The sequence below is a fragment of the Lupinus angustifolius genome, chromosome LG14, assembly GCF_001865875.1.
Source record: "Lupinus angustifolius cultivar Tanjil chromosome LG14, LupAngTanjil_v1.0, whole genome shotgun sequence".
Lineage (NCBI taxonomy): Eukaryota > Viridiplantae > Streptophyta > Magnoliopsida > Fabales > Fabaceae > Lupinus > Lupinus angustifolius.
The window spans coordinates 12,036,780-12,061,409 of record NC_032022.1 but is presented as its reverse complement, the minus strand read 5'-3'; the positions used below and the strand labels follow the sequence as shown (position 1 = coordinate 12,061,409).

General features: G+C 30.9%; 1 protein-coding gene and 1 long non-coding RNA gene across 2 annotated transcripts; both read left to right on the top strand.

Annotated features, from left to right (window-relative positions):
* LOC109326527 lies at nucleotides 10,003–11,185 on the top strand. Its single transcript, XM_019559222.1, has 3 exons — nucleotides 10,003–10,300; nucleotides 10,574–10,636; nucleotides 10,917–11,185. Exons 1-3 carry the CDS (start codon nucleotides 10,157–10,159, stop codon nucleotides 10,989–10,991), a joined length of 282 nt encoding a protein of 93 aa, XP_019414767.1. The 5' UTR covers nucleotides 10,003–10,156; the 3' UTR covers nucleotides 10,992–11,185.
* LOC109326519 lies at nucleotides 23,682–24,399 on the top strand. The gene is made up of 3 exons (XR_002105244.1): nucleotides 23,682–23,786; nucleotides 23,896–23,958; nucleotides 24,160–24,399. It is a non-coding gene; the product is annotated as an uncharacterized LOC109326519 (long non-coding RNA).

Sequence of the window (24,630 nt, the reverse complement as noted above, 5' to 3'; positions counted from 1 at the left end):
TGTAAGTAGAGAACTCGGTTTTATTCTTTGTTCCCCATCTCGGCTTTGTTAGAATAAATTCCAACGCCGATATAATGGTTTCAAGAATATTCCAGTTACAACTTACTTTCTTAATAATCATGTGAATAAGTCATTCATTCTCTGCCCCATCTCGGCTTTGTTAGAATAAATTCCAACGCCGATATAATGGTTTCAAGAATATTCCAGTTACAACTTACTTTCTTAATAATCATGTGAATAAGTCATTCATTCTTTGCCTCATCTCGGCTTTGTTAGAATAAATCATGTGAATAAATCCTGCGCTTGTCTTGATAGACCAGGAATTTGTTGAGGTAGTTCCCGCGCTTCCCATGATGGACTAGGGATTTGTTGAGGCAGTTCCCACGCTTGTCGTGATTGACTAGGGATTTGTTGAGGCAGTTCCCGCGCTTGCCATGATGGACCAGGGATTTGTTGAGGCAGTTCCTGCGCTTGCCGTGATTGACCAGAGATTTATTGAGGCAGTTCCCGCGCTTGTCATGATGGACCAGAGATTTGTTGAGACAGTTCCTGCGCTTGCCGTGATTGACCAGGGATTTGTTGAGACAGTTCCTGCGCTTGTCATGATGGACCAGGGATTTGTTGAGACAGTTCCTACGCTTGCCGTGATTGATCAGGGATTTGTTGAGGCAGTACCTGCGCTTGTCGTGATGGACTAGGAATTTGTTGAGGCAGTTGTCGTGATGGGCCAGGGATTTGTTGAGGCAGTTTCCACATTTTCCATGATGAACTAGGGATTTTCTGAGGCACCCATGCTGCCATAATGATTTAGGGATTTGCTGAGGCACTCGTGCTGCCAAAATGATTCAGGGATTTGCTGAGGCACCATGCTGCCAAAATGATTCAGAGATTTGCTGAGGCACCTATGCTGTCGAAATGATTCAGGGATTTGCTGAGGCACCCTTGCTGCCGAAATGATTCAGGGATTTGCCGAGGCACCCATGCTGCCGAAATGATTCAGGGATTTGCCGAAGCACCCATGCTGACAAAATGATTCATGGATTTGTTGAGGCATCCGTGCTGCCAAAATGATTAAAGGATTTGCTGAGGCACCATGCTGCCAAAAGGATTTAAGGATTTGCTGAGGCACCCATGCTGCCAAAAGGATTCAGGGATTTGCTGAGCCTCCCATACTGCCAAAACGATTCCGGGATTTGCTGAGGCGCCCATGCTGCCAAATCGATTCATGAATTTTCTGAGGCACCCATGCTGCCAAAACGATTCAGGGATTTGCTGAGGCACCCATGCTGCCAAAACGATTTAGGGATTTGCTGAGACACCCATGCTGCCAAAACGATTCAGGGATTGTTGAGGTACCCATGCTGCCAAAATGATTTAGGGATTGTTGAGGTACCAATGCTGTCAAAACAATTCAGGGATTTGCTGAGGTACCTATGCTGCCAAAACAATTCAGGGATTTGCTGAGACACCTATGCTGCGAAAACAATTCAAGGATTGGCTGAGGCACCCATGCTGCCAAAAGGATTCAGGGATTTACTGAGGCAACCGTGTTGCCAAAATGATTGATTGTGTTTTTTTGTGTGATGCTAGAAAATTCACTTGAGGAATGTAATATTCCACACCAATTGTTAATGCATACATTATATAGAAATGTATTTTGAGATGTATGATATGTAATTTTTTGGTTTATTTTTTTAGGTTTATTAGAGGAATGATGTAGAGATGCATGTTTGAATGTTTGGTTATATGCAATGTAGTGATTTGTTTACGCTTATTGGAAGAATAGTGTATGGATGCATGTTTGAATGCTTGGTTATATACAATGCAACATTTTTATTTGTTTGTTTATGCTTATTAAAAGAATAATGTAGGGATACATGATATTAATGTCTATGTTTGTGATGTAATTATTAATGTATGAATGTTAATATGCATTGATTGATATAGTTATGATGTAAGTATGACATATATGTTATGAGTACTATATATTTTGTTTGAATGTAATGGAAAAATGAGTAGGACTCATGCGCCAATGTTCTAATGTATCACTTGTGATTCTTTGGATGGAACTCATCAACTTTTGTAGACTCGATTGAAGCTACCTTTGTTATCTTCTGTTGATTGGTACCATAACTTTTCACCCATCAAAATCTGCCCTAGTTTACTTGAAGACACTTTTTTAAGGTGATCCGTAAAATTGCTCCGGTATGATCTTGAGGACACTGGCTAAACCCATCTATTTTGTCTGAGTGTAGGTTTTCTGAAGACTTATTGCCAGAGTATTGGTTTTCTTATGACAATAACACTGCCCCAATGTCCTTATTTTGAACTCTTGTCTTCATCGAGGTTGCTACGACTTATATTCTCCCAAAAGTTGCCCTAGTTTGGGTGATTGAGGATATGCAATAGTAAGTCTTCACCTTGGGGTGTTCATTTAATTTTCCCTAATTTTTGCCCAGAATACCTTATGTAGGCATATGTCGGGAATTCTCTCATTTTATTATGATCCAAAGTCGCCCTTGCAAGTTTTCGACTTAGGATCATTCTCCTTTTCCTAGGTTTCCAACGTGGGTCTTCAACCTAGTACTCTTTTTCTTTCTTTTTGTTTTGTTTTTTTTAACACCCCTAATGTGGCGACTTGAATTGATAAGAAGTAGAAGATAAGTATGAGTCGTTGTTGAAGTTGTCTTGGAAGATGATAACTTAAGATATTTCTCCTTACTTGAGGCATTTTGGCTTATTTTGATCGAATCAATTTGGATCCAATAAAAGTCACTTTACTATTGCCTCATTTTTAGGCTTTTATAAACTTTCACAAGAAAATGAGATCAACTCCAAAAATTGCCCCATTTTGGGCTTCTTGTGACTTTCCACTCCCCAATGTGAGCTAATTTGACTCATTCTTCTATTCAAAATGATCTGGCAAACTTGGACTGTAAGGCTTTAGAGCATGAATCATCTTAAAACCTGCCTCAATTTGTGAGGCTTCCAGTTTTCCTTTGCTTTTAGTGCTTTTTATTTCATGCATAAACTTTTTGAAAACAATGGTTATGCAAACTTTGGTAAGTGTTTGGGCTATGAGGGGTGATATGGTGGTGCTGATAAAATTTAATATGGGTTTGGCTTGGGTAGACATGGTGATGATGATGATGATAGAATTCAATTTGGGTTTGGCTAATATAGATGTGATGGTGGTTATGATAGAATTTTAGTTTGTATTTGGCTTATGAGTTATGGTGAAGTTATGATAATAGTGAGAAAATAAATTTTAACTTATGCATTAAAGATGAGATATTTTAATCAAAATTTTATGAGCTTAGTGGAGTTAGCATTTTTTCTTCATGATGTGCATCTTAGGCAAATAAGTCTTCGACAATGTCTTTTTTAACTTGTACTCTGGCTTGGCTAAGGGTTTTCAAGAAACAGATATAAGGCTCAAAACATGTGTTTCCCACACCCACCTTTCACATTTCTTCTTTATCCTATTTTCAATAGTTTTCTAGCATGACATTCAATTACTAAGAGAATTTTTTAGGTTTTGATAAGGATGACCTAAGATTAAGGCGATAATTTTGTTCATGAATGGTTTCTTTTGTGATTATTCATTTTACACTTTAGTTTGCCCTAACTTTTGCCTGAGATATTAATTGAGGATTCTCAGCGGACTTTTTTTTTGTTTTTTTTTACTTTAAGCAAGGAACATTCTTTATATTCTCTTATCCTTTGGTCACATGATTGGTGTGGAAGAATATTTTTCTTTTAATAATTGAATGTCAAGGAAAACGATTGAAAGGCTACCCTCCCGGGTTATTGATATACTGAGGGTTATTAAAAAATTATTTCCTTCCATGATGTTTGGGCTCAAATGGGGTGACTAGGGTTATCTCCATGGTGTTTAGGAATTACAAAAAATGCTTTGTGTCATTAGAAAAATTTGCTTGAAGATGTACATCATTTTTTTGGTTCTTACATTTACATCATACTCCATTTTACTTTTGAATCACTTTTTAATCAAAATTCTCATATTAATTTAGATATATTTTATTTGTGTTTATTTGGTTATGTGTTCTTTGGATCAATATGGTGAGTGGTGTTAATATGATGAGGTATAAGATGGTGAAAATTTCATGATCAATGTATTAGTATATACTTATTAAAAGGATATGCAATTGAAAGTAAATCTTTATTCATGAAAAAGGAAACTTGGGTAAGTGTGAGATGGGCTTAGCCTTTATTGGGATCCTCAAATGAGAATTTTTCAAATTGGTCTCCAATTTAGCTGGGGTTGAAGACAATGCATTATCGAATATGGTCTTGACCAAACTTGGAGTTCTCTGTTTTCTTGAATGTCTTCAGTTTCAACATTGATTGCTTTCAGTCAAGTCTAACCAGATTGTTCTTAAAATCCATCTCCAATTGATGAGTGCCCTTAGCAATGAGATCATGAAATACATGCAGAAAAATGATTTCTTATTGATGCATGATGTGCGTAAAGTGAAACTTTAATTTTGTTTTATCATGTTACATGAATTGAGATGCAACTTATGACTCGAAATGATGCATGGAATGCAAGCACGCTAACTTTGAGCTCATACTACCTTAAAATGCATGATGTGCATATGAGGATGCATTTGATTTATTTGGGATGCATGAATGATGTGAGAATGAAAACAATGGGATGCAACTATGGAATGCATGTAATTTTCTTTTTTTGAGTGCATGAGACTCTTAGAAAATGTAATTTATGATGTATATGACTCTGAATGCATGAAGACTATGTGAAGATGTATGAAATATATTTTTTTTTTCTTTTTATGATGAGATGAGAAAGTTTGCACCAATGAATGCAATGAAATTAAAATGTATGATATGATAATGAGTGAAATATAATATTTTGAAAGATTTATTTTTATTTTTTGATGAATATATGCGTAAGTGAGTGTATGTATGAATACTGTATTTATTTTTTAAATTGCATGTATACATGAATGAAAGAATGCTTCATAAATTTTATGCATGAATGAATGCCTATGTCAATGAATGATTACTTTTCTTTATGAATACATGAATGGTTTTTTTTAAAATGATTGAGTGAATGAATAAAATATAGATGAATGTATGATTATTGTATTTTTTTTTAAATGAATGTATAATTTATTTACTCTTTTTTAAATGCATATATGTACGAATTAATGAATGAATAAGTAGAAGAATGTATGAATAATGTATGCATAAATAATTTAATTAATGAATAAATGCATAAGCCACTTAATGAAGATGTTCTTTTTATGTGATGAACTAATGAATAAGTCAATCTTTTTTTTATTTTTGAATGTATGATTGATTGAATGAATTTTTCTTTTTGATTGCATGAATGAATGAATGTGTGAGTAATGTACTCTTTTTACGGAATATATGAAGACATAATTCAATGAGTGTTTAAATGATATATTTTTCTTTTTTTATTTTGAATGTGTGAATGAGTAATGAAATGAATCAATGAATGAATAAATGTTTGAGTTATATGTGTTTTTGTACATAAATGACAAATGCAAGAATTGTTTTGCATGAGTGAATGAATGAATATGTGAATAAATAAGAGAATGTATGAATGATGTATTTTTTATTTTTATTTTTCTTGAAAATGCATATATGGATAGCTAATTAAAAGAATGTATGAGTATTGTATGCATGCATGAATGAATTATTGTGAATGATAGTTTTTTTTGAGTTAGCGTATGCATGGATTGAATGGATTTTTTGAATGATATGTTTTTTTAATGTAGATACTTATGATAAATGCATGCATAAGTAGTGAATGATGAATTTTCATATATCTATGAATGTGTGAATGTACATATAAGTCAATCAGTAAAAAAATTCTTTTTGAATGCATAAGTCAATCAATGAAATTTTTTATTTTGAATGCATAAGTCAATCAATAAATATTTTATTTTTTTGAATGCAAAAATGAATGGATAATTTAGTGAATGTTTGAATATGTACTTTTATGTTTATGCATCCATGTATGAATTTTTTGAATGATGTATTTGTTTATTAATGTGTGATGATTGAAATGTCCAAAAATATAAAATGCATGCCCCTTAGGGTAATGGACCCTATCTTGGGGGATGGTTTAGTCATCATTATAATTTGAACATGTATATGTATATATTTTTAAATTATATTTCTTTATTTTTATCATTTAGGCTAGCTTAGGGCCAAAATAAATTGCCATATTTATTTTCAGGATAATCTCCTTGGTAGGGGAATAGGAATTTCCCTCAATAGTGTGATATTTTAAATGATTTTTATTTTACATGACAAAATTCTAAACAATGTTATAATACAATCATGATACAAATCACAGAATTCACAACAAGTACAACATCCTAGGATAGAGTTCTAACATACAATAGACGTCATTGGCAAGCTTTAGACTCCTTATAAAGGTGTCCATATTGCATCTCTCTCAAATAAAGAAACCCAAATATTATGAGGTTAGAAACAAGAGACCAGCTCGAGCGACTAACTCATAATAAGAGGTAACAATATGAGTAATCCACATCACCAACACTTAGAAGCAGCAAAGATCGCGATATGTCATTTCTATTCAAAAAGGTATCACTAATACTCGGGTGTAGAGCATATGTGTGTCTAAAATGTGTACATGATATATCACCTAATAACGAAAATAATACATAAATAAAATACGCACTTAATATTTATAACATATAATTCATACATACAACATATAATTATTAATTAAGCATGCAATTCATGTTTATAGCATGCAATTAATAATTAAGCATGTAATTCCTATTTATAACATACAATTAATAATTAAGCATATAATTCATATTGATATCATACCATAGTATTAATAATTAAGCATGCAATTTTCGTGTTCTTAGAAATTAACTAATTAACCAAAGAGAAAACAAATAATAATAATAAACAAACAGTCACATATTTTATTGATTATGGGTCGGACTCTCTCAAAAAATTCCCTAGCAAAGTCACCAGTTGTCGCACCCCGATATTCGGTTGTACGACATTGTTTAGAGTCGCCACTACATTTTATAGTTAAAAATATAGAAAAATCTTTTAATCTCAATTGCCTTGGGCTTTTGAATTTTTGATAGCTAGGTTCGGAAGTCGGTTACAAGGTAGGGAAGGTATTAGCACCCTGTCCGCACGCCTTAGGCGGTACCCTTCACTAAAATATATGACTTTATTATTATTATCTTTTATTATAGATTATCTGGTTAATTAATTAATTATTAAAAGGAACAAATTTATTTATTTTTATTATTGTGCCTGACAAGATTGATCTTGGTCCTACATATCCCTATTAGGGGAATCAAGACTTACATAGTTCTTTAGTAAGAAACATTTGTTGGTTGGCAAATTTCATTAATGAAAATATTTATTATTATGTATTTATGAAGAAAAAAAAACGTTTTGATTAATAGAAAAGGAAAAGAGCAGAAATGGAAATAAGAGATGGAAGTAGACACTCAATAATAAAAAATATTTCTTCTTCTATTGATTAGTAATAAAGTGAATGAAAAAATACAAGAGAAAGAACCAATCCCCTTAAATACAAAAAATCTAGCTATAAATGGAAATAAAATAGAAAACTAACTATCAGATTTAACTAAAAGTTTCTAATAAAGGAAAGGAAAACTAAAACAAAAGGAATCAATCTAAACCATATTATTGGGTTTCTTGAATAGGCTCTTTTGTATCTTGATGGATTTTCAACAAGCATAATTAAGCTAAATTATTATCTTATTTTAACTTATTTATTTCTTTTTCATTCTGTCTTGATGCATGCATTTAAACTATAAATAAAAAGTCTTTGATGCATTTGAATCATTATCTTTTTTAAATAATGGTTCATTGGTTTAGAACATATAGTTTGAGTATGATGGTAAATGTTTTTTCTCAATTGTTGCTAATTTTGTATTTTGTTTCATAACTTTTGCAATTTGTTTAGAGGTGTTATTTTTTATTTGTATATATTTGCAGGTTGAATAAGAAAGAATGAACAATTTGTGTAAGATTTGATTATTCATATGTTATTTTATAATATTAGAATCTATTAAGTTTGAATGTAGCTGGAGTCGTTAGTGATTTAACAAATCTATTGTAAATATGGTGGAGTTTGACATGCTTATCATGTATTTGGTAGAATATCTGAGAGATATTGTCTTATTTAGAAAGTAGACATTTAACAACACTCGCTTCAGTTAGCACTGTTAAATGTCTACTTTCTACAACGCTTCAAAACGCGCTATTAAATATAACTTTGTATTCTTTACATAGAAAATGTCACAAAAGCGCTGTTAAATGACAATTTTAAATATTATTATTTTGCTATTCTGGCATATGCATTTTCTCATGTGTAGAAGTATTAGTAGAATAATATAATATTACTCATTATAAATTAATTAACTTCACTATTTTCGGTAAATCACTATTTAATGAAGCTCATAAAATTTCTATGCAACAATTACATCTCGAGGAACTCTCTTACACCTCATCATAAAGTTTTTGTCTCCCACCATAAATTTGCTGTTAAACCCAATGTATCTCCATTTGGAGATGCACTTAAGAGGTGAATGTCCAAACCCAAAAACATAATTTAAATATCAAATTACTAAGTTCAGAAGTTATCCATTTAATAAAGAAGATATCCATGTAATCAGAAATCCCCTATATTAATAACTAATATTAATTGTATAAATTGTTATTAATAAAAATAAAAGATAAAATAAGATAAAAAATATATCAACTAACTCATAATTATATTTAATAGTAAACATAGATATAGATGATTAAGTATAAGTAGTCTAAAAATGATTAATTGTCAAATTAAAAAATAAGTAGAAAATAAAAGGAATTTTTGACACCAAATTACTTAATATGTGCATGACCTCAGAATAAAATAAGGATTTTGATAAAGAATGTCCTAAGATTAATGATTAAGAAAATACTAAGGAAATAATTGTATTATTTAACTAACTGTATTAGTATTGAAGTATTAAATTAATTATTTTTCAAGATGAAACTATCACTTTAGTCGTTTTTATAATACCATTTTGAGATTTTTGGTTTGATGATATTTATAAAACTCTTTTTAAAGTTGTATATACATTAAATTAATATTTTACAAAAATACTTTTATTTACTCAAAAAAGAAAAAGAGTTATAAAAGAAAATAATTTAGTTAGTTTTACAGAAGATTATTTTGGTAAATGTGATATTGTTGACAAATTTAACAACGTTTTTACTTTCCTTAATCCATAAAATAATCTTATAAAAAGTATGGGAGATAATATCTTTTATTAAATGTGAACTAGAGCCCTCTGACTAATAAAATGTTGATCTAATAATATAAAATCTTACTAGATTTTCAGGATGATCAAAATGTTAAAGATTCAATTTCTGTAAGCGACACTTGTTGGAAGAGGCAATCAGACACACCGAAAGAGATCAGTTTCTTACTTAAAAAAGATGAAGAGTATCCTTGGTAGTACCAAAAAACTATAGTCCTACAAATTCTTGTATAAAATCTACGGTAAACATTTATACATAACCAATATATTATTTATTAGTGTAAAATTTATATACTCTAAGTATAAAAATTTATACATAATTATTATATAATTCACATGTTGAAAAATCAATAATAATTTATCGAAACTTTTAAAATTTTACATGGTGTATAAAATTTTTACTCCATAGTTAGTTGCTTTTCCATGCAAGAAAACAATAATTAAACGCACAATCCCCAACAGATAATCAAAGCAACCTTTTGGATTCTACTATGTGGCTGGTTGTTCCATGAGTTATATGAGACCCTAAAACAATCCTATTTTCATCGTTCATTGCCATTTGTGAATGCATTTCTGTTCCTTCCCCACCAAGGATGCCACGTTAATTCATCTCTGTTGGAAGCACAACTAACTGTGTCTCACTCTCCTCTCCCTCTTCTTAATGACAGTCAAAGATGCCCTTATTTTCCTTTTACACTTTTCCCTCACAAATGAATACTCAAGTGCTTCTCTCACTCAACTTTATTTCTCTGGTTTAAGGGTTTATATTATATAAAGAGGTGTTTGTGTTTGTTGCTTCTCTTAAAGTGAAAATGAGTAATCATCAGGTTCAGAAGAAGGGTATGATGGAGAAGCCATCAACACCATTGCCTCCTCCCCCTTCTCACCAACTTGAAAGCCAACTTTCCATTGAGGAACCTAAAACCTTGCATCATGGGGAACTGGATTTAGCCAGGGTTTCTCATTTTTTTCTCTTCTTAATTATCTTTATCACTTTTGTTTTTCTTTATTTATATACAACAACCGAGTTTTTATCCCTCTAAATAGAATCGACTAAATAGATCAAATGATATCATCAAGTTTTATTATAAATTATATTCTTTGACAAAACATCAATCCAAAGTCTTTCTTTATTTTATTCTATAGATTTTGTTGGTCTCCTTCTCATGTTTTGACTTGGGTTTATTTCATATTTTTTTGGGTTAATTTTCTTGAATAACTTTCTGTAGGAGGCAGCTATCAAAATCATGAACAGTCACTCCAAAGAAGAGGCTCTGGAAATATTCACAGAGGTAACATGATATTCTTTTTTAATTATTTCATAACAATGTTGAATCTTTTTTTAATTTATTAACAGATGTGCATTATTTTATTTTCTGGGTGTTTGGGTAATAAGCCTTCTGAGTTAAACAGTTTCCTCTTGCTATAACTGCATTTGTAAATGAATGATTCACTGCAACATGATCTTGTTAGATTTAAATTACATTTCAACTGAAAACTTTAGTTGGAAACTGAAAATGTAGAATGTTGAAGGCTTATAAGCAGATTATATTATCAATTTGGTGTTAATAGGGTTTGGTGCCAATCAAAATCTCAAAGGAGGCAAAGGTGGACATTGCAGTGTCTGAATGGGATGAAGAATACTGAAATATTGGATTGAAATTTTGAAAGCTAAATCTTTAGGAGTTATGCTTCTTCTCTCTTTGTTTTAGTTGTTATGGCTTTTTATTAAACAGTTCATTTACCTTTTCATTGGGAATGCTATTGATCTGAACCAGTTATTTTGTCCATTCTACTTATGCAATAACTTCTACTACAAAAGTCTTCTTTCTAAATCAAGTATCAGTTAAAGGCCTTTATATCACATATAATGTAATATTTCAATAACTGCGAATAATTATCAACTCTAAGAGAGTGCAATATAAATAGCATTAATAAACGGAATGCTAAGTGCTAATCTGACATGTGGCACCTAAACTTTAGCTCTAAGAGCAAGGTGAGCGATATTTCTGATAGAAAATAAAAAAGGAAAAATAAAAAATAAAAGGATTTTTTTCAAAACTCAACCATAAGGATTGACCACGAAAAGTTAAAAATTTCTTAGATGTTGGACTTAGTTTAATTACAAGAGAATAAGAGAATAATATATATCCTAGTATAAGGAGATAATTTATCTTCTCCACTCAATAAAATTATCATGTGTTCTAATTAATTATTTTTTATAAAAACATTTCTAAAACAAAACAAAACATTATACATGTTATACTTTGATTCACTGAAAAAGATAAATTATTTCCTACTATAAAGAGATATTTTATTCTCTAATAGTAGAGTTTCAAACTATTCTATTTTTTCTCATTGGAGTAACCTTGGTCTTGTTTTAACAACATTGTAGCTATAATTGCTTTTGATTGTTGTACTAAACACAATATTTTCTCATAACATTTTCTATATTGTTCCTTAAAGTCAACTATAACTATTAAGAGGAAGCACAATGAAGAATATTATCTTAATTTTTATATGGATCCTTCATATTATTTTATAATTTATTATAATTTCTTATGAAATAAAAACAACATCTACATTGATAAATATTATTATTATTATTATTTGGATCTCATAACCTATCCTACACTTTTATATTTTACAATAGATATAACCAAATATTAAGAATAATTGTTTATTAATAAATTAAAAATTGCTATATTTTATTATAAATATTAGAAAAAAATTATATTGATGCTCAATTTTCATTCTCTTTCCTTACTTTCCCTTCAAGTCTGCACGAATGTGGCTCCCATTTTTGGCCAAAATATTTTATTCTTTAAGAACAAAACTAATAAGATAAGATTACCACATTGAAGAACAAAATAAAAATGTTCTTATTCTATTAAACATAATCTTAATAACAATCAACTTATTGTTCTAAGGATATCAAAATCCTAAAAATAAAAGTAGCTCCTCTCCAAAAGATTTTTTTTTCCCATTTTTTATTGTGTCCAAATACATTTTATTTAAAGCACACAAATATGAACCATTTAATATGAAGAATAGTTAAGATTATTATAATCAACTAATAAACTTAATCAAAACTTTGCTTAAATTAATGCATTGTAGGCTCTAGACAAGGATATAAAAGGAACATGACTAACAATTTTAGTGCATGATATTTCAAACAGGTCAATTTAGCCTCTAACTCTGCTCACCATACAAATTAGCCTCTGACGGCAATAGATGTTAGTTAACCTTGACAAATTGTGTGATGTGGCTAATTAAGTGCCAACTTGGCATGTTAAGTGATAACTTCACCTACATGAGGAAAGGTTTATGGCCATGGACTAAATTAACTATTAAAAAGAAATTTCAAAGACTAATTAAACTGACTGACTTGATATAAATTTTAGGGAGTAATTTGACAAATTGGATCAGATGTTAAAGACCATGATATGTGACTGAAAATTATTTTGGGATCCAATTGAGACTTTAAGATAAATTTCAATAACCAAATGAATTGATCACACATGTAATTTTTGCTCACATCTATATTTTTAGGCATTAAAAACTAAAACTAGTTTAATTGATTTTTATTTTTAAGATTAATATTTAATAATAGTTAATATCATTTACTAGTTGTAAAAGTTTTTTATCAGCACTATTTGTCTTAGTAATTTTTATAAGTTTAATAATATTATTAATTAATAACTAAATTTAATAAGGTTATTAATGAGTCAAAATTTTCAAATAAATATTATATTAATTACACAAAATAATGATAAATTTTCATTTAAATCTAGATCAAAATTTTAAATAGGTATCCCCTTTTCTTTCTCAATACAAGATGAGAGACAAGTGATAATGAATTAAATATTTAAATGAGAATAAAATATTTCATCAGCAACTAAAATCATAACACACATCCTATTTAATTATTTTTAATAAAATATTTCTAAATATTTTAAAAATAATACACCTATCATAATTTTAGTAATTAAAAAATAGTATCATATAAGTACAAGAAGTTGAGTGTATCATTGTGAATTTGTAATATGTACAAGCACCCTCTCTCATGAGAATGTTTCAAGCTCCTAAACTATGTACTCCAAAAAATTAAAATCATATGGCATATCTTAATAATATTTTTATCATGACATAATAACAGTGTTTCAATGGTAAAGACTAAAGAGTATAGCTTTTTCAGTCTTAATATTCACATCCCAACCCCACTACCCTCGTGAAACTGCGGGCTATCATGTGTTCTACACGCTTATGACAGTTACAATTTGAGGTACAAACAAAATAATTTCTGAGCTTGCTAGGATAATAATCATGGGTTTTCTTTTTTGCTTATATATCATTTATTATATAAGCATCATTGAATAACAAGTGTATCATACAAATACTAATTGTGTAAGAATTTCAATGGCATTCAGCAGGAGACCAGCAAGGTTTAATAGTAGGCCAGATTCCATTCAGAGAGAAACATTTAGTGAAGCCAGAATGGAAGTGTTGAGGGTGAGGATGTGAATAGTGATGCAATTATTTATTATATTCTAAGTGTTTAAATTGTGGCTATGATTGGTTTTTTTTCCTTTTTCATAAACTCCCAAAATTATTATATTGTGGATTATTATGGAAAATTTTGACTATAATTACTGATATTTTGGAGATTTCGAAAACCTTAATGCTGTGGCTTCAACTCGGAACATGAACCCAATATTTTTCATGATACTATTAAAGGTATTTCCTTATTTTTTTAATAAGGAATTAATTTTTTTTGGGATGCGTTGTTACCCTGTCAATAAATGTCGTTTACAGAAATCAAATCCAAGATTTAAAACTTTGATATCTTCCATTTATTTTATCATGTTGCAGTAGTCATATTTTTTTTGTGTGGTAATCTATAGGCTACTGCTGCTCATATTTTCATCAATGAGCAAATTCCTGCAAGCAAATCCTCCGTAAGCTTTTTGATAAGTAATAAATATTTTTTAAATTATAGAATCTTCTTCAATTTAAATTAATTGTTAATTTTTCACTATTTGAATTTATGTTCAGGAAGCTGCTGAATCTGCAAAGTTTAAGGAGAAAACAAAAGTTGCTAGTGGATCCACAAAATCGAATGAGAAAATAATCATTAACCATGGAATGCAATCTGAAACTGTGAACGATGAAGCAAACTTTGGCGATGGAATGCAATTGCTTGCAACAGTTGCATGTGAATTTGAGAAAGAGGAGAAAAAATGAGATGGATATTGAAGAAAAATGCGATCAATATGTTCTTGATTTCTTGCGAACAAAATTAATTTGTGGCAAAAAAATATGTTTTAAGAGTCCTTTGCACACAGTGGAACGTGTGTATTGGACTATTGGTATAATGGGTTGCAGTATAGTTTTCTATTAAAAAAAAAGCAAAGAAGAAACCATACCATTGATATTATATTATTATTATTAGTTTTATAGCAGCCAAACCATCATCATTTTGATATGAAAAAACTCAACTGATCTTATTTGTAATTATGTTTGTCATTTGTTAACTTAATTTCAAGTAAAACCTTAATTATTAAATTGAATTTAAGCTTAGTTGTGTTTTTTCCCAATTAGAATATCAAACTTATGTTCATTGATGATGATTTCAACTTATATGTGACATTTATGATAGTGAAACCTTATTTTTTGGTTATTTAATTATGTACAACAATATTTTTAAATTTAGAGTATAAAATTTAATAAATAATGTTAGTTATCATAATGAATTTTTAGATTTTTAATGTAAATTGAATCAACAATTCAAACCATTGATCAGCTAGTCCAATCACTAACTCAATAACTTAGTACCTCGATCGAGTCATTAATTGGTCTAAGTTTAATAACACTAGTCTCATCACTGAAATGATATGATAATTATATTGGATATTAAATTAAACTAATTAAAACTGAAAAATATTAGTCAAACTGTATTGTGCCTTACCAGTCAAAATTTTTTGCGAATAATTTTTTTTCTTCATATTTTTAAAATGACAAATTAAGGATTCAAACATTAAACCTTATAGTTATTTGTAAGATAAACGGTCGTCGATAGGGTTTGAACTCCCACTTTCTTGGATCTAGTATATTTTACCATGAACACAGATCCAGTCATTCCGTGGAATTTTCTAGGAGGTTTGGAATCTACAAATGTTTAAAATGTTCAAGGTAACTCAAATCTAGTAAAAAAATCGTTTGCACAAGCACTAAAAAACTCATGTGATATTTCTATCTCCCAACTCCCTCAACCTTGTATCAAAGGTGATTTAATAGCTGTTAAAATACCCGAAGCTGATTACCAAGCATGCTTAAGAGGTGTAAAAACCATCTTTATGGAAGACTCATATTCTCCAAAGGAGACACTCCTTTGAAGTTTGCAGATCTAAAAGCAAAGCTCACAATCTGGTGGAGGGTGATTGGCAAATGGAGATTGATCTATTTAGGGAAAGGCTTTTATGACTTCTTCTCCAGTGTGGATGACATGAGGAGTGTTCGTGCCATTGGATCTTGGAATCTCAAACCAGGGTTTCTGAGGCTCTTTCTATGGACCCCAAACTTCAATCCTAGTTTATAGAAACTCTCCCATTCCCAATGTTGGATCAAGATCTTAGGACTGCCACAAGAATATTGGAGCCCTCAAATCATTTCCTCAATAGCAGGGGGCGTTGGCACACCAATATCATTGGCAACAGAACCTTCAGGCATTTTTCTAAGGTGTTGGTGGATATAAACTTCAAAGCCAATCTTCCATATCAAATTCTAGTAGAAAGGGAAGGTTTTGCTTTCTTTGTCTATATAGAATATGAAAATCTACCATATTATTGCTTGTAGTGTCAAACTATTGGTCACTTAATTTCTCGCTGCAAAAAAACAACTAAGAAAGATATGGTAGAGGATCCTCCAAAACAATACAGGAAACCTCAACTAGTTGAGAAGACTCCTAAACCAGTCAAGGAAAGTGAGCTAGTCATTAATTTAGAGATTGATAGCAGTGAGGCTCAAAACCTGAACAACTTGGAAAAATTAGTGTTATCTCATACTAATGAATCTTAAGCTTCAACCGAGGAGTTGATTCCCCCCAGGGTAGAGAACACCTTTGCAGAAAATTCTCCCATTATTCAACAAATGGATAATGAGGATTTCATTGTTCAAGCCAGTGAAGAAATGGAAAATCAGGTTGCTACAAAGGATACTAGAATTGTTGGAAGACTTTGGATAGATGAGGAAGTTTTTGAAGAAGTGGTTGAAGAGGACTCATTCACAATAGTGCTAACAAAATCCCAAAAAAAGAGGTTAAAGAAGAATGGGACTATTGAGAGAGTCGTTTTACCCGTAGGGTGGATATCTTAACACTACCCAATGAAAATGCTCTATTGGAATTGTAGAGGTATTAGAAATAATAAAATAAGGTTAGCTTTGAAACAACTTTGTTTGTCCAATAAGCCAGACCTTGTGTTCATATCTAAACCCAAGGTCCATTTTGATGTCATAAATGCTTTATTTTGGACAGAGCTGAAGCTTGGGATGTTTATGACTAATGATAGAGGTCTCAATCTTCCTAGTATTTGGGATTTTTGTTCCATAAATTTGGCTCCATCTGTGATAGCCAACTCTGATAAGAAAATCTATTTGTCCTTTTCTTTGGAGAATCAAATTTTTTTCTTTAGTGCGGTATATGCATACACTCACTATCTTCAAAGAAGAACTCTTTGGGCTGAAATTCAAACACTAATGTTAGCTCATATTGGTCCTTGGTGTTACATAGGGGACTTCAATGTGGTTCTTGGGGCTAATGAGTGTAGGAGTGCTAGACTTCCTAATAGAACTCCCTCTAGGATTTCAAAAATTTCATTGATAAGGCAAGCTTAATTCATTTACCTTCCAAGGATGTAGAGTATACTTGATCTAACAAGAGAAATAGGTTCTACCCTTACTGAAAAAAGGCTTGATAAAAGTCTTTGTAATGAAGCTTGGCTTACATCTTGGAAGCATGTTTCTTGTTGCACTTTACCTAGAGTTTATTCTAATCATCATCCAAGTATTCTTTGATCTGCCTCTCCTACAGTTAGCAGAATCTCTTCCTTTAGGTTTCATAAAATGTGGCTTCATCATTTAGATTGCAAAACATTGGTTGGGGAATCTTAGGGGAAACAGTCTTTGGTTGTCCAATGTTCATCCTATCTCAAAAGCTTCAAAATCTTAAATATAAACTGAAAGATTGGATTATCAATGTTTTTGAGAATATTCATCTTAGAGTGAAGAATGTTTTGGCTAATGTGGAAACCATACAAAATTGTATAAATGTTTCTAGTCCAGACCCAGATATATTGGATCAGGAAGTCATTTCCCAAAATCAACTAATGGAAGCCTTAGTTATAGAAGAGGACTTTTGGAAGGAGAAGTCTAGGCTGAATTGGCAAATATATGGTGACAAGAACACAAGCTTCTTCCAGAAGGTAACCAAATTAAGGCAAGCCATTAAACCCATGTTTATTCTAAAGAATGGAGAGACTCTTCTTACTTATCAGGAAGAAATCAACAACCATGTTCTTACTTTCTTCACTGAGTTATTTGCTTCTAACAACAATTGCTTTTCAAACTCCCTAATCTAGAATGTTATTGCTGTTTTTTCAATCAATGGGGAGGGAGCCCCTGACCCTAATGGTTTTGATGGTTGTTTCTACCAAAACTTCTAGGACATTGTTGGTAGGGATATGTGCAATTTTGTCACTAAATTCTTTCTTCAGGGTTGTTTAGTGCCCAACATCAATTCTAATATTGTGATTCTGATTCCTAAGTCCACTAGTGCACAAAGAATAGAGGATTATAGGCCCATTTCTTTAGCCAATTTCTAGTTCAAGATCATCACTAATGTCTTGGCTGATAAACTTGCCTATATTACAGCTAGAATTGTTTCCCCTCAACAAATAGGCTTTCTCAAGGATAGAAACATTAAATATTGAGACCTTGCTTCTAAAGCAATAAACATTCTTCAGTATAAAACTTTTGGTGGTAATTTGGCTATCAAGTTATACATAACGAAAGCCTTTGATACTATGGATTGAGGTTTTCTGATTGATACTCTAAAGACTTTTGGATTTAATGAGACTTTCACTAATTGGATCAATATTATTCTTTATTTTTCCAAGCTTTCCATCAATTTTAATAGTCAAAACATGGGATTTTTCAATTGTTGCATAGGAATTAGGCAATATGATACTCTTTCTCCTATTCTATTTTGTTTCATATAGGTCCTTAGTAGAGGTATTGTTAAACTAGTTTCTGAGAACAAGATCATACCTATTATTGGCCCTCATAATTTGCAAATTCCTAGCCATGTTCTCTATGCAGATGATATCTTAATCTTCTGCAGGGGTATTAAAAAGGAACTAGCTAGCTTGAAACAACTTCTATGTGATTATGTTGAGGCTTATGGCCATCATATCAATTCTTCCAAGTGCAAATTCTACAATTCACATGCTACTCCTAGGAAGATAGCTATTTTGTCCTCCTCCTTGGGCTTTTTTTGCTGGTTATCTACCCTTTAACTATTTGGGGATTCCACTCTTCAAATGTAAGCCAAGGAAGCTTCATCTCCAACCAATTGCTGATAAAATCGCACTGAAATTAGCAAATTGGAAAGGAATGTCTTTATCAATCATGGGGAGAGTAGAGTTTGTTAAATATAATGTCCAGAGTATGCTGATATATAGCTTCCACATTTATGCTTGGCCATCTAAGTTGCTTAACCATGTGGATTCTTGCATAAGAAATTTCATTTGATCAGGTGACACAAAGGTGAAAAAAATGGTAATTGTTGCTTAGGCTCAAGTTTGTTCCACAATGATGGATGGTTTGGGAATCAAATATCTCAAAAAGGTGAACCAATATGCTATCATTAAGCTTGCTTGGGAAATGAGGACTTCTGATCAGGATTGGGCTACCCTATATAGGCTAAGATTTGGCAATTTCTGCACTTCTACCACCAGATACTATAAATCTTCCATCTAGACTGGTATCAAGCAAAAATGGAAGTTAATCACAATTCACTCTAGATGGTTATTTGGAAATGGTCAGCGCACCAATTTTTGGACAGATAATTGGCTTAGTGATCCTTTAGTCCATTCTCTAAGCATCCCTGAGGAATTGCACTCTTCTCTCAAGGCCTCGGTTGCTGATTTCATCTATGACTCAAAATGGATAATTCCAAAGTGGCTAGCATATTGGTTTCCTCAAATCACTCTGCAAATTTCGAGTACTATTACCTCTACTAAGGAGGACAAGCTCATTTGGCATGATTCTAATGATTGTACTCTCACTCTTAAAGATGCTTATCATTGCATGAGCCCTATCAATAATCCCTTAAACTAGTGCAAAAACATATGGTCCTCCTCAATTCCTGCTTCTAAATCGTTGCTCTTTGGTTTCCAAGTGCAATCTCTGCAAGGCTAGTATGGAAAGTTTACAACATCTATTTCTTCTCTACCTTTTTCTAGTTGCTCTCTAGCAATGGATTAATAGTATCTTCTCCATCTAACTAGACATATCATCAATCTCTAGCATCCTGTTGGCTTGTAACATAAATTGGAGTCCTCAAGTTAAGAATTTGTTGGCTGTTAGCATTGTTCACATTGTGAATACTATCTGGTTCTACAGAAACCAAGACATATTTCAAAATATTAATATTAACCTGTTCAAGGCCATTGTAAGGATCAAGTTAGCCATCACTCTTTCTGGTAATACCTCAAAAGCCTATGCTAATTCTTCTATAGAAGAGTTATTCATTCTCAAGTATCTCAATGTTACAATCAATTATAAAGTTGCCCCTAGAATCATTGAGGTTATGTAGCGCTCCTGGACAGCCTGGAGGATGGGCTATGTTCAGAGATTATAAGGGTGATTTTGTAGCCAGATTTGCTGCTTACTTTGGAGTGCATGATGTCCTATTTGCTGAGCTTAATTCAACTATATTGGCAATAGAAATTGCTCCCAAAAAAGGTTGGACTTCAATTTGGTTAGAATACGATTCAAGTTTGGTTGTTGATATTTTCAAAGGAAAATGCATGGTTCCTTGGAGGCTTTGCAATAGATGGATTCGTTGCAGCAACATTCTTTTTTCAATGAATTTCTCTATATCTCACATTTATAGGGAAGGGAATTCTTGTGCTAGTAAACTTGCTAATTTTGGAATTTCTTCTAAGATCTTTTCTTGGTGGAATAAAGATCCAAACTTTGTATAGAAACAAGTTAGACATGCCTAATTATAGATTCATATCCATGTAATCCTCTTTGTAATCTCTTTTAATCTTTAGTATGTGGGGTGCTATTTTGCATCTTTTGCTTAAAAAAAGATAAACGGTGGTTGAACCATTTCACTAATATAATTATATCTTACAAATAATTTTTTTATATTTATTATATAATATACAACTTAATGATATGTAGTTTAATTAGTAAAACATTAATTGAATTGTTATATTAAGATAGTAGTGCTTTGATCAGTATAATAAATGGTATAATATTTATAAGTCTGCTTTTAATAAGAGTATAGGAGAAAAAATAATAAATGTGAAGTAGAAAATATAAATATGTGATAAAAATGATTTTGAAAACCTTTAATAATAAGACCTAATAATAATAATAAAACATGATTACAGTCTTATAGATAGTTTACCTTCGGATAATTATCAATTCTCCATATAATAGTAATAAACGGGAGGGGATTCATTTACTGTAGAAGGTAGTTAAAAAAATCTACTCCACATCTTGGAATCTATTCTATGAAAATTTAATGATTTAAATTAACTCACTAATTCAAATCATTAATTTTTTTAGAATAAAAGTTAAGATGTAAAGTAAATATTTTTACCTTACTCTTGTAGTAAGTAAATTCACTCCCATTATAAATATATAGATACTTACCCGTCACAAAAAAACTAATTGGGTTTCTTCCTCAACGTAAGAATTTCTCATCTTGTTGAATGACTTCTTCCTGATAAAATGAACTGTTTGGGAATGGAATGAGTTTGTTGCTGATCAAAGCAGTCGATCTATTGTTCCCACTTGCTTATTCTATATGTTTATATGAATGAACTCTTTTGTTGTTAACAATTCAAGCTTCCCCTATGAATGAATTCAATTGAAAACACAAAATATGACCATTGAACATTAATATGTAATATGTGAAGAAGTGAAAGTGAACACATGACTATTGAACTTTGATAAATGATTCATCGGATACATGATGACATTTTCTAACCCTTGAAATTATTCTTTAACTCTTAAAAATTATAGACTCCATAACATATCTACATTGATATGCGACTCCTAGGCCCATGAATAGAGATGACAAAACGGACATTGCCCACGGACATGCTCACATAGCCCGCATTTTTTGTGGGCCGGACATACAAATTTTGCCTATTTGCCTATTTCGCCCGGTCCGTTTTGCCCGCCAAGTTTGCGGGCGGCCCATAAACATAATTTAAGGAAAAAGTAAGAAAATTTTAAATAATTTATGATGTAATGTGATTTTTAATCCTTAAAAAATTGTAATATAATGTGATTTGTTAAACTTCATATAAAATATCAAAAAATTTGATAATTTTTTATCTTCAACTACTTTATTTAATTTAATTTCATTTATTATATAAATTTTTTTATTTTTTTAAATTATTCAACAATGCCCGCGGGCCTGTTAGTCTGTTTTAAAACGGGTAGTGCATTGAACTTTGTCTGTTAAACCAATGCGGGCATGCCCGTTTAAATTTTTGCGAGCATTTGCGGGCGCGGGCTAAACGGGTCGAGTGGCCCATTTTGCCATCTCAATTTACTCGTATGTCAACTTTTAAGCTTAAATAAATAATTCATGTAATATTTTATTCTCCTTTAAAGGAAGTCTCCTGCACTTCAACCCAAGACCTCAAGACTTATAACAATATATTTCATTGAGTCTCTATCATTAAAGTATAATAGCATAGTGTAGAACATATCATATCGCAAATAAATATATTTAAGTAAGACGAAGTATATATATAGAACATAAGTTTAGCAAGAGCCGAACAAAACTTATTATATATGTAAAAATTGGAGAACATATTATACCATAAACTATTAAATTTAAGTATATTGGGTAATCACACAACACAATGGTAAAATTGATAAGAGGGAGCTATAAACTGTAGAATTGAAGTCACATTAATGAAATGAGAGTGTATCAAGTATCATATGTGATAAAAAATGTCATTCAAGCTTGAAGAGAAATTTTACAACACAACTATAAGACTCATAATATTATATAAGAGAAAATATTGGGTGATGAAATGTCAGCAAAAAAATAATCTTAATGTAGCATAGATAAAAATATTATATTTGATGAGTGAACACACAAGATATTGAAGATAATATATGATTGAGAATGAATGTATTAGAGGGAAAGTAGAGTAACTCGTTATGCCAATGAAACTGTTAAAAACTATAATAAGAGTAATATATGAGAAGAAATATACTAATAGTATATGAGTTTGATATGTTATCATTGTATTATCAATCATTCATGTTTAATAGTCATTGATTTTGAAGAAAAATGATATAAATAAATAGTAAGTAATATATTAACTGTATAATAACAATATATAAATATTACACTCATAATATATTAAATGATATTAGATCAATTTCTAGAGTCTAAATGATATCAAGAAAAAACATATCCAAAATGATTTGAAAATATTTAATGATCATTGTTTTTGTGAATGAATATATTTTACAATAAAACATCATAATGATATTCCACCTATGTATCTGGCTCTATTTAATAGAACCTAGATTTGGTTGTTGATCAATAACAATAATAATACGTAAACCTCTGCATACCAAGGCAACCTTTTTTGGATTCTACTATGTGCCTGGTTGTTCCATGTTTTAGTAGACCCTAAGACAAGCCCATTTTCACGTTCTTGCCATTTGTAAATGCATTCTTGCCATGGCTGCCACGTTAATTGCTCTCCCTCTTCTTAATTACAGTAAAGATACCCCTCTTTTGCTATTGTAAAGTACACACGACACGCCTCTCTCACAAGTTAGGGAAATAACGTTTTAGTTTAATATATATGTATATAGATTATTTTTATTATTAAATGATAAACATCTAAAAAATAGATGATGTGTCAACCATGTAAAAAAAACTTTTGCATAATTTATTTTATTTTATCATGAAAGTTAAGTGCCTCTTTTACTCTACTTTTAGAGCTTTGAAGTATATATAAGAGGGGTGTGTGTGCTGCTTCTCTTATAGTGAAAATGAATAATGAAGCTAAGAAGAAGGAAAATACGAAGAACCCATCATCAGCACTTGAAAAACAGCTTTCCTTTGAGGAACCTAAAACCCTGTCTACTCGGGAAATGGATAAAGCCAGGGTTTAATATTTTTCTTTTATCTATTCATTAATTTTATTTTATATATTCACACTTTCCCTTCAATTTCTTTCATGTTATTTTTTTAATTCTTTTGAAAATATTTTTGCAGGAGGAAGCTTTCAAAATCTTCACCACTCATTCCAAAGAAGAGGCTATGAAAATATTCACTAAGGTAACATGTAATTCCTTTTTAACCACATTCCATAACAATGATTCATTTTTAATTCTATAGATTGAAACATGGAATACATATTTGTATATGAATGATTTTCTGTATATGTGGAATTGTTGGATTAAAATTATTTTCCAACTCAAATGTGGAATGTTGAAAGCTTATAAACATATTGCATTGTCCTTTTAATGTTGTTATTAGGGTTTGCAGCCAGTGACAATTTCAAAGGAGGCAAACGCTGACATTGTTGCTTCCGACTCTGATGAAGAGTGGATTGGAATTTGGAAAGCAAAGGCTTAAAGGAGTTATGTTTGTTTTTTCTTTGTTTTATATGTTGCTGTAGTTTGTGTTTAAACACTCTATTACCTTGGATTGAGAATGCATTATTTGAACCAATTATTTTTTATTTGAAATCACTTATTATGTTATGCTTATGCTATGTTTATGTTAATAATTTAGTGTCCTTTAAATATATGGAGTCTTCTATAAAACCTTAAATAAAATAAAACTAGACTAAAATTATTGTATATTTGAATATCCTTCAAATTATATCTTTAATGAGTTTTCGAATTATAATGAAGAATATAATATGATTAATCTATCCCTTTTTTCTGTGAAATGACTTACCTTTGTGTTGTTGTAATGTTGTAATGTTGTTGTCGAACTCTCATT

Excerpts from the sequence above, each read along its gene's own strand:
- LOC109326527 (XM_019559222.1), top strand. The coding sequence starts at position 10,157 with ATGAGTAATCATCAGGTTCAGAAGAAGGGTATGATGGAGAAGCCATCA. Across the intron at positions 10,301-10,573 it reads GGGAACTGGATTTAGCCAGG|GAGGCAGCTATCAAAATCAT; the intron begins GTTTCTCATTTT and ends AACTTTCTGTAG. Across the intron at positions 10,637-10,916 it reads CTCTGGAAATATTCACAGAG|GGTTTGGTGCCAATCAAAAT; the intron begins GTAACATGATAT and ends TGGTGTTAATAG.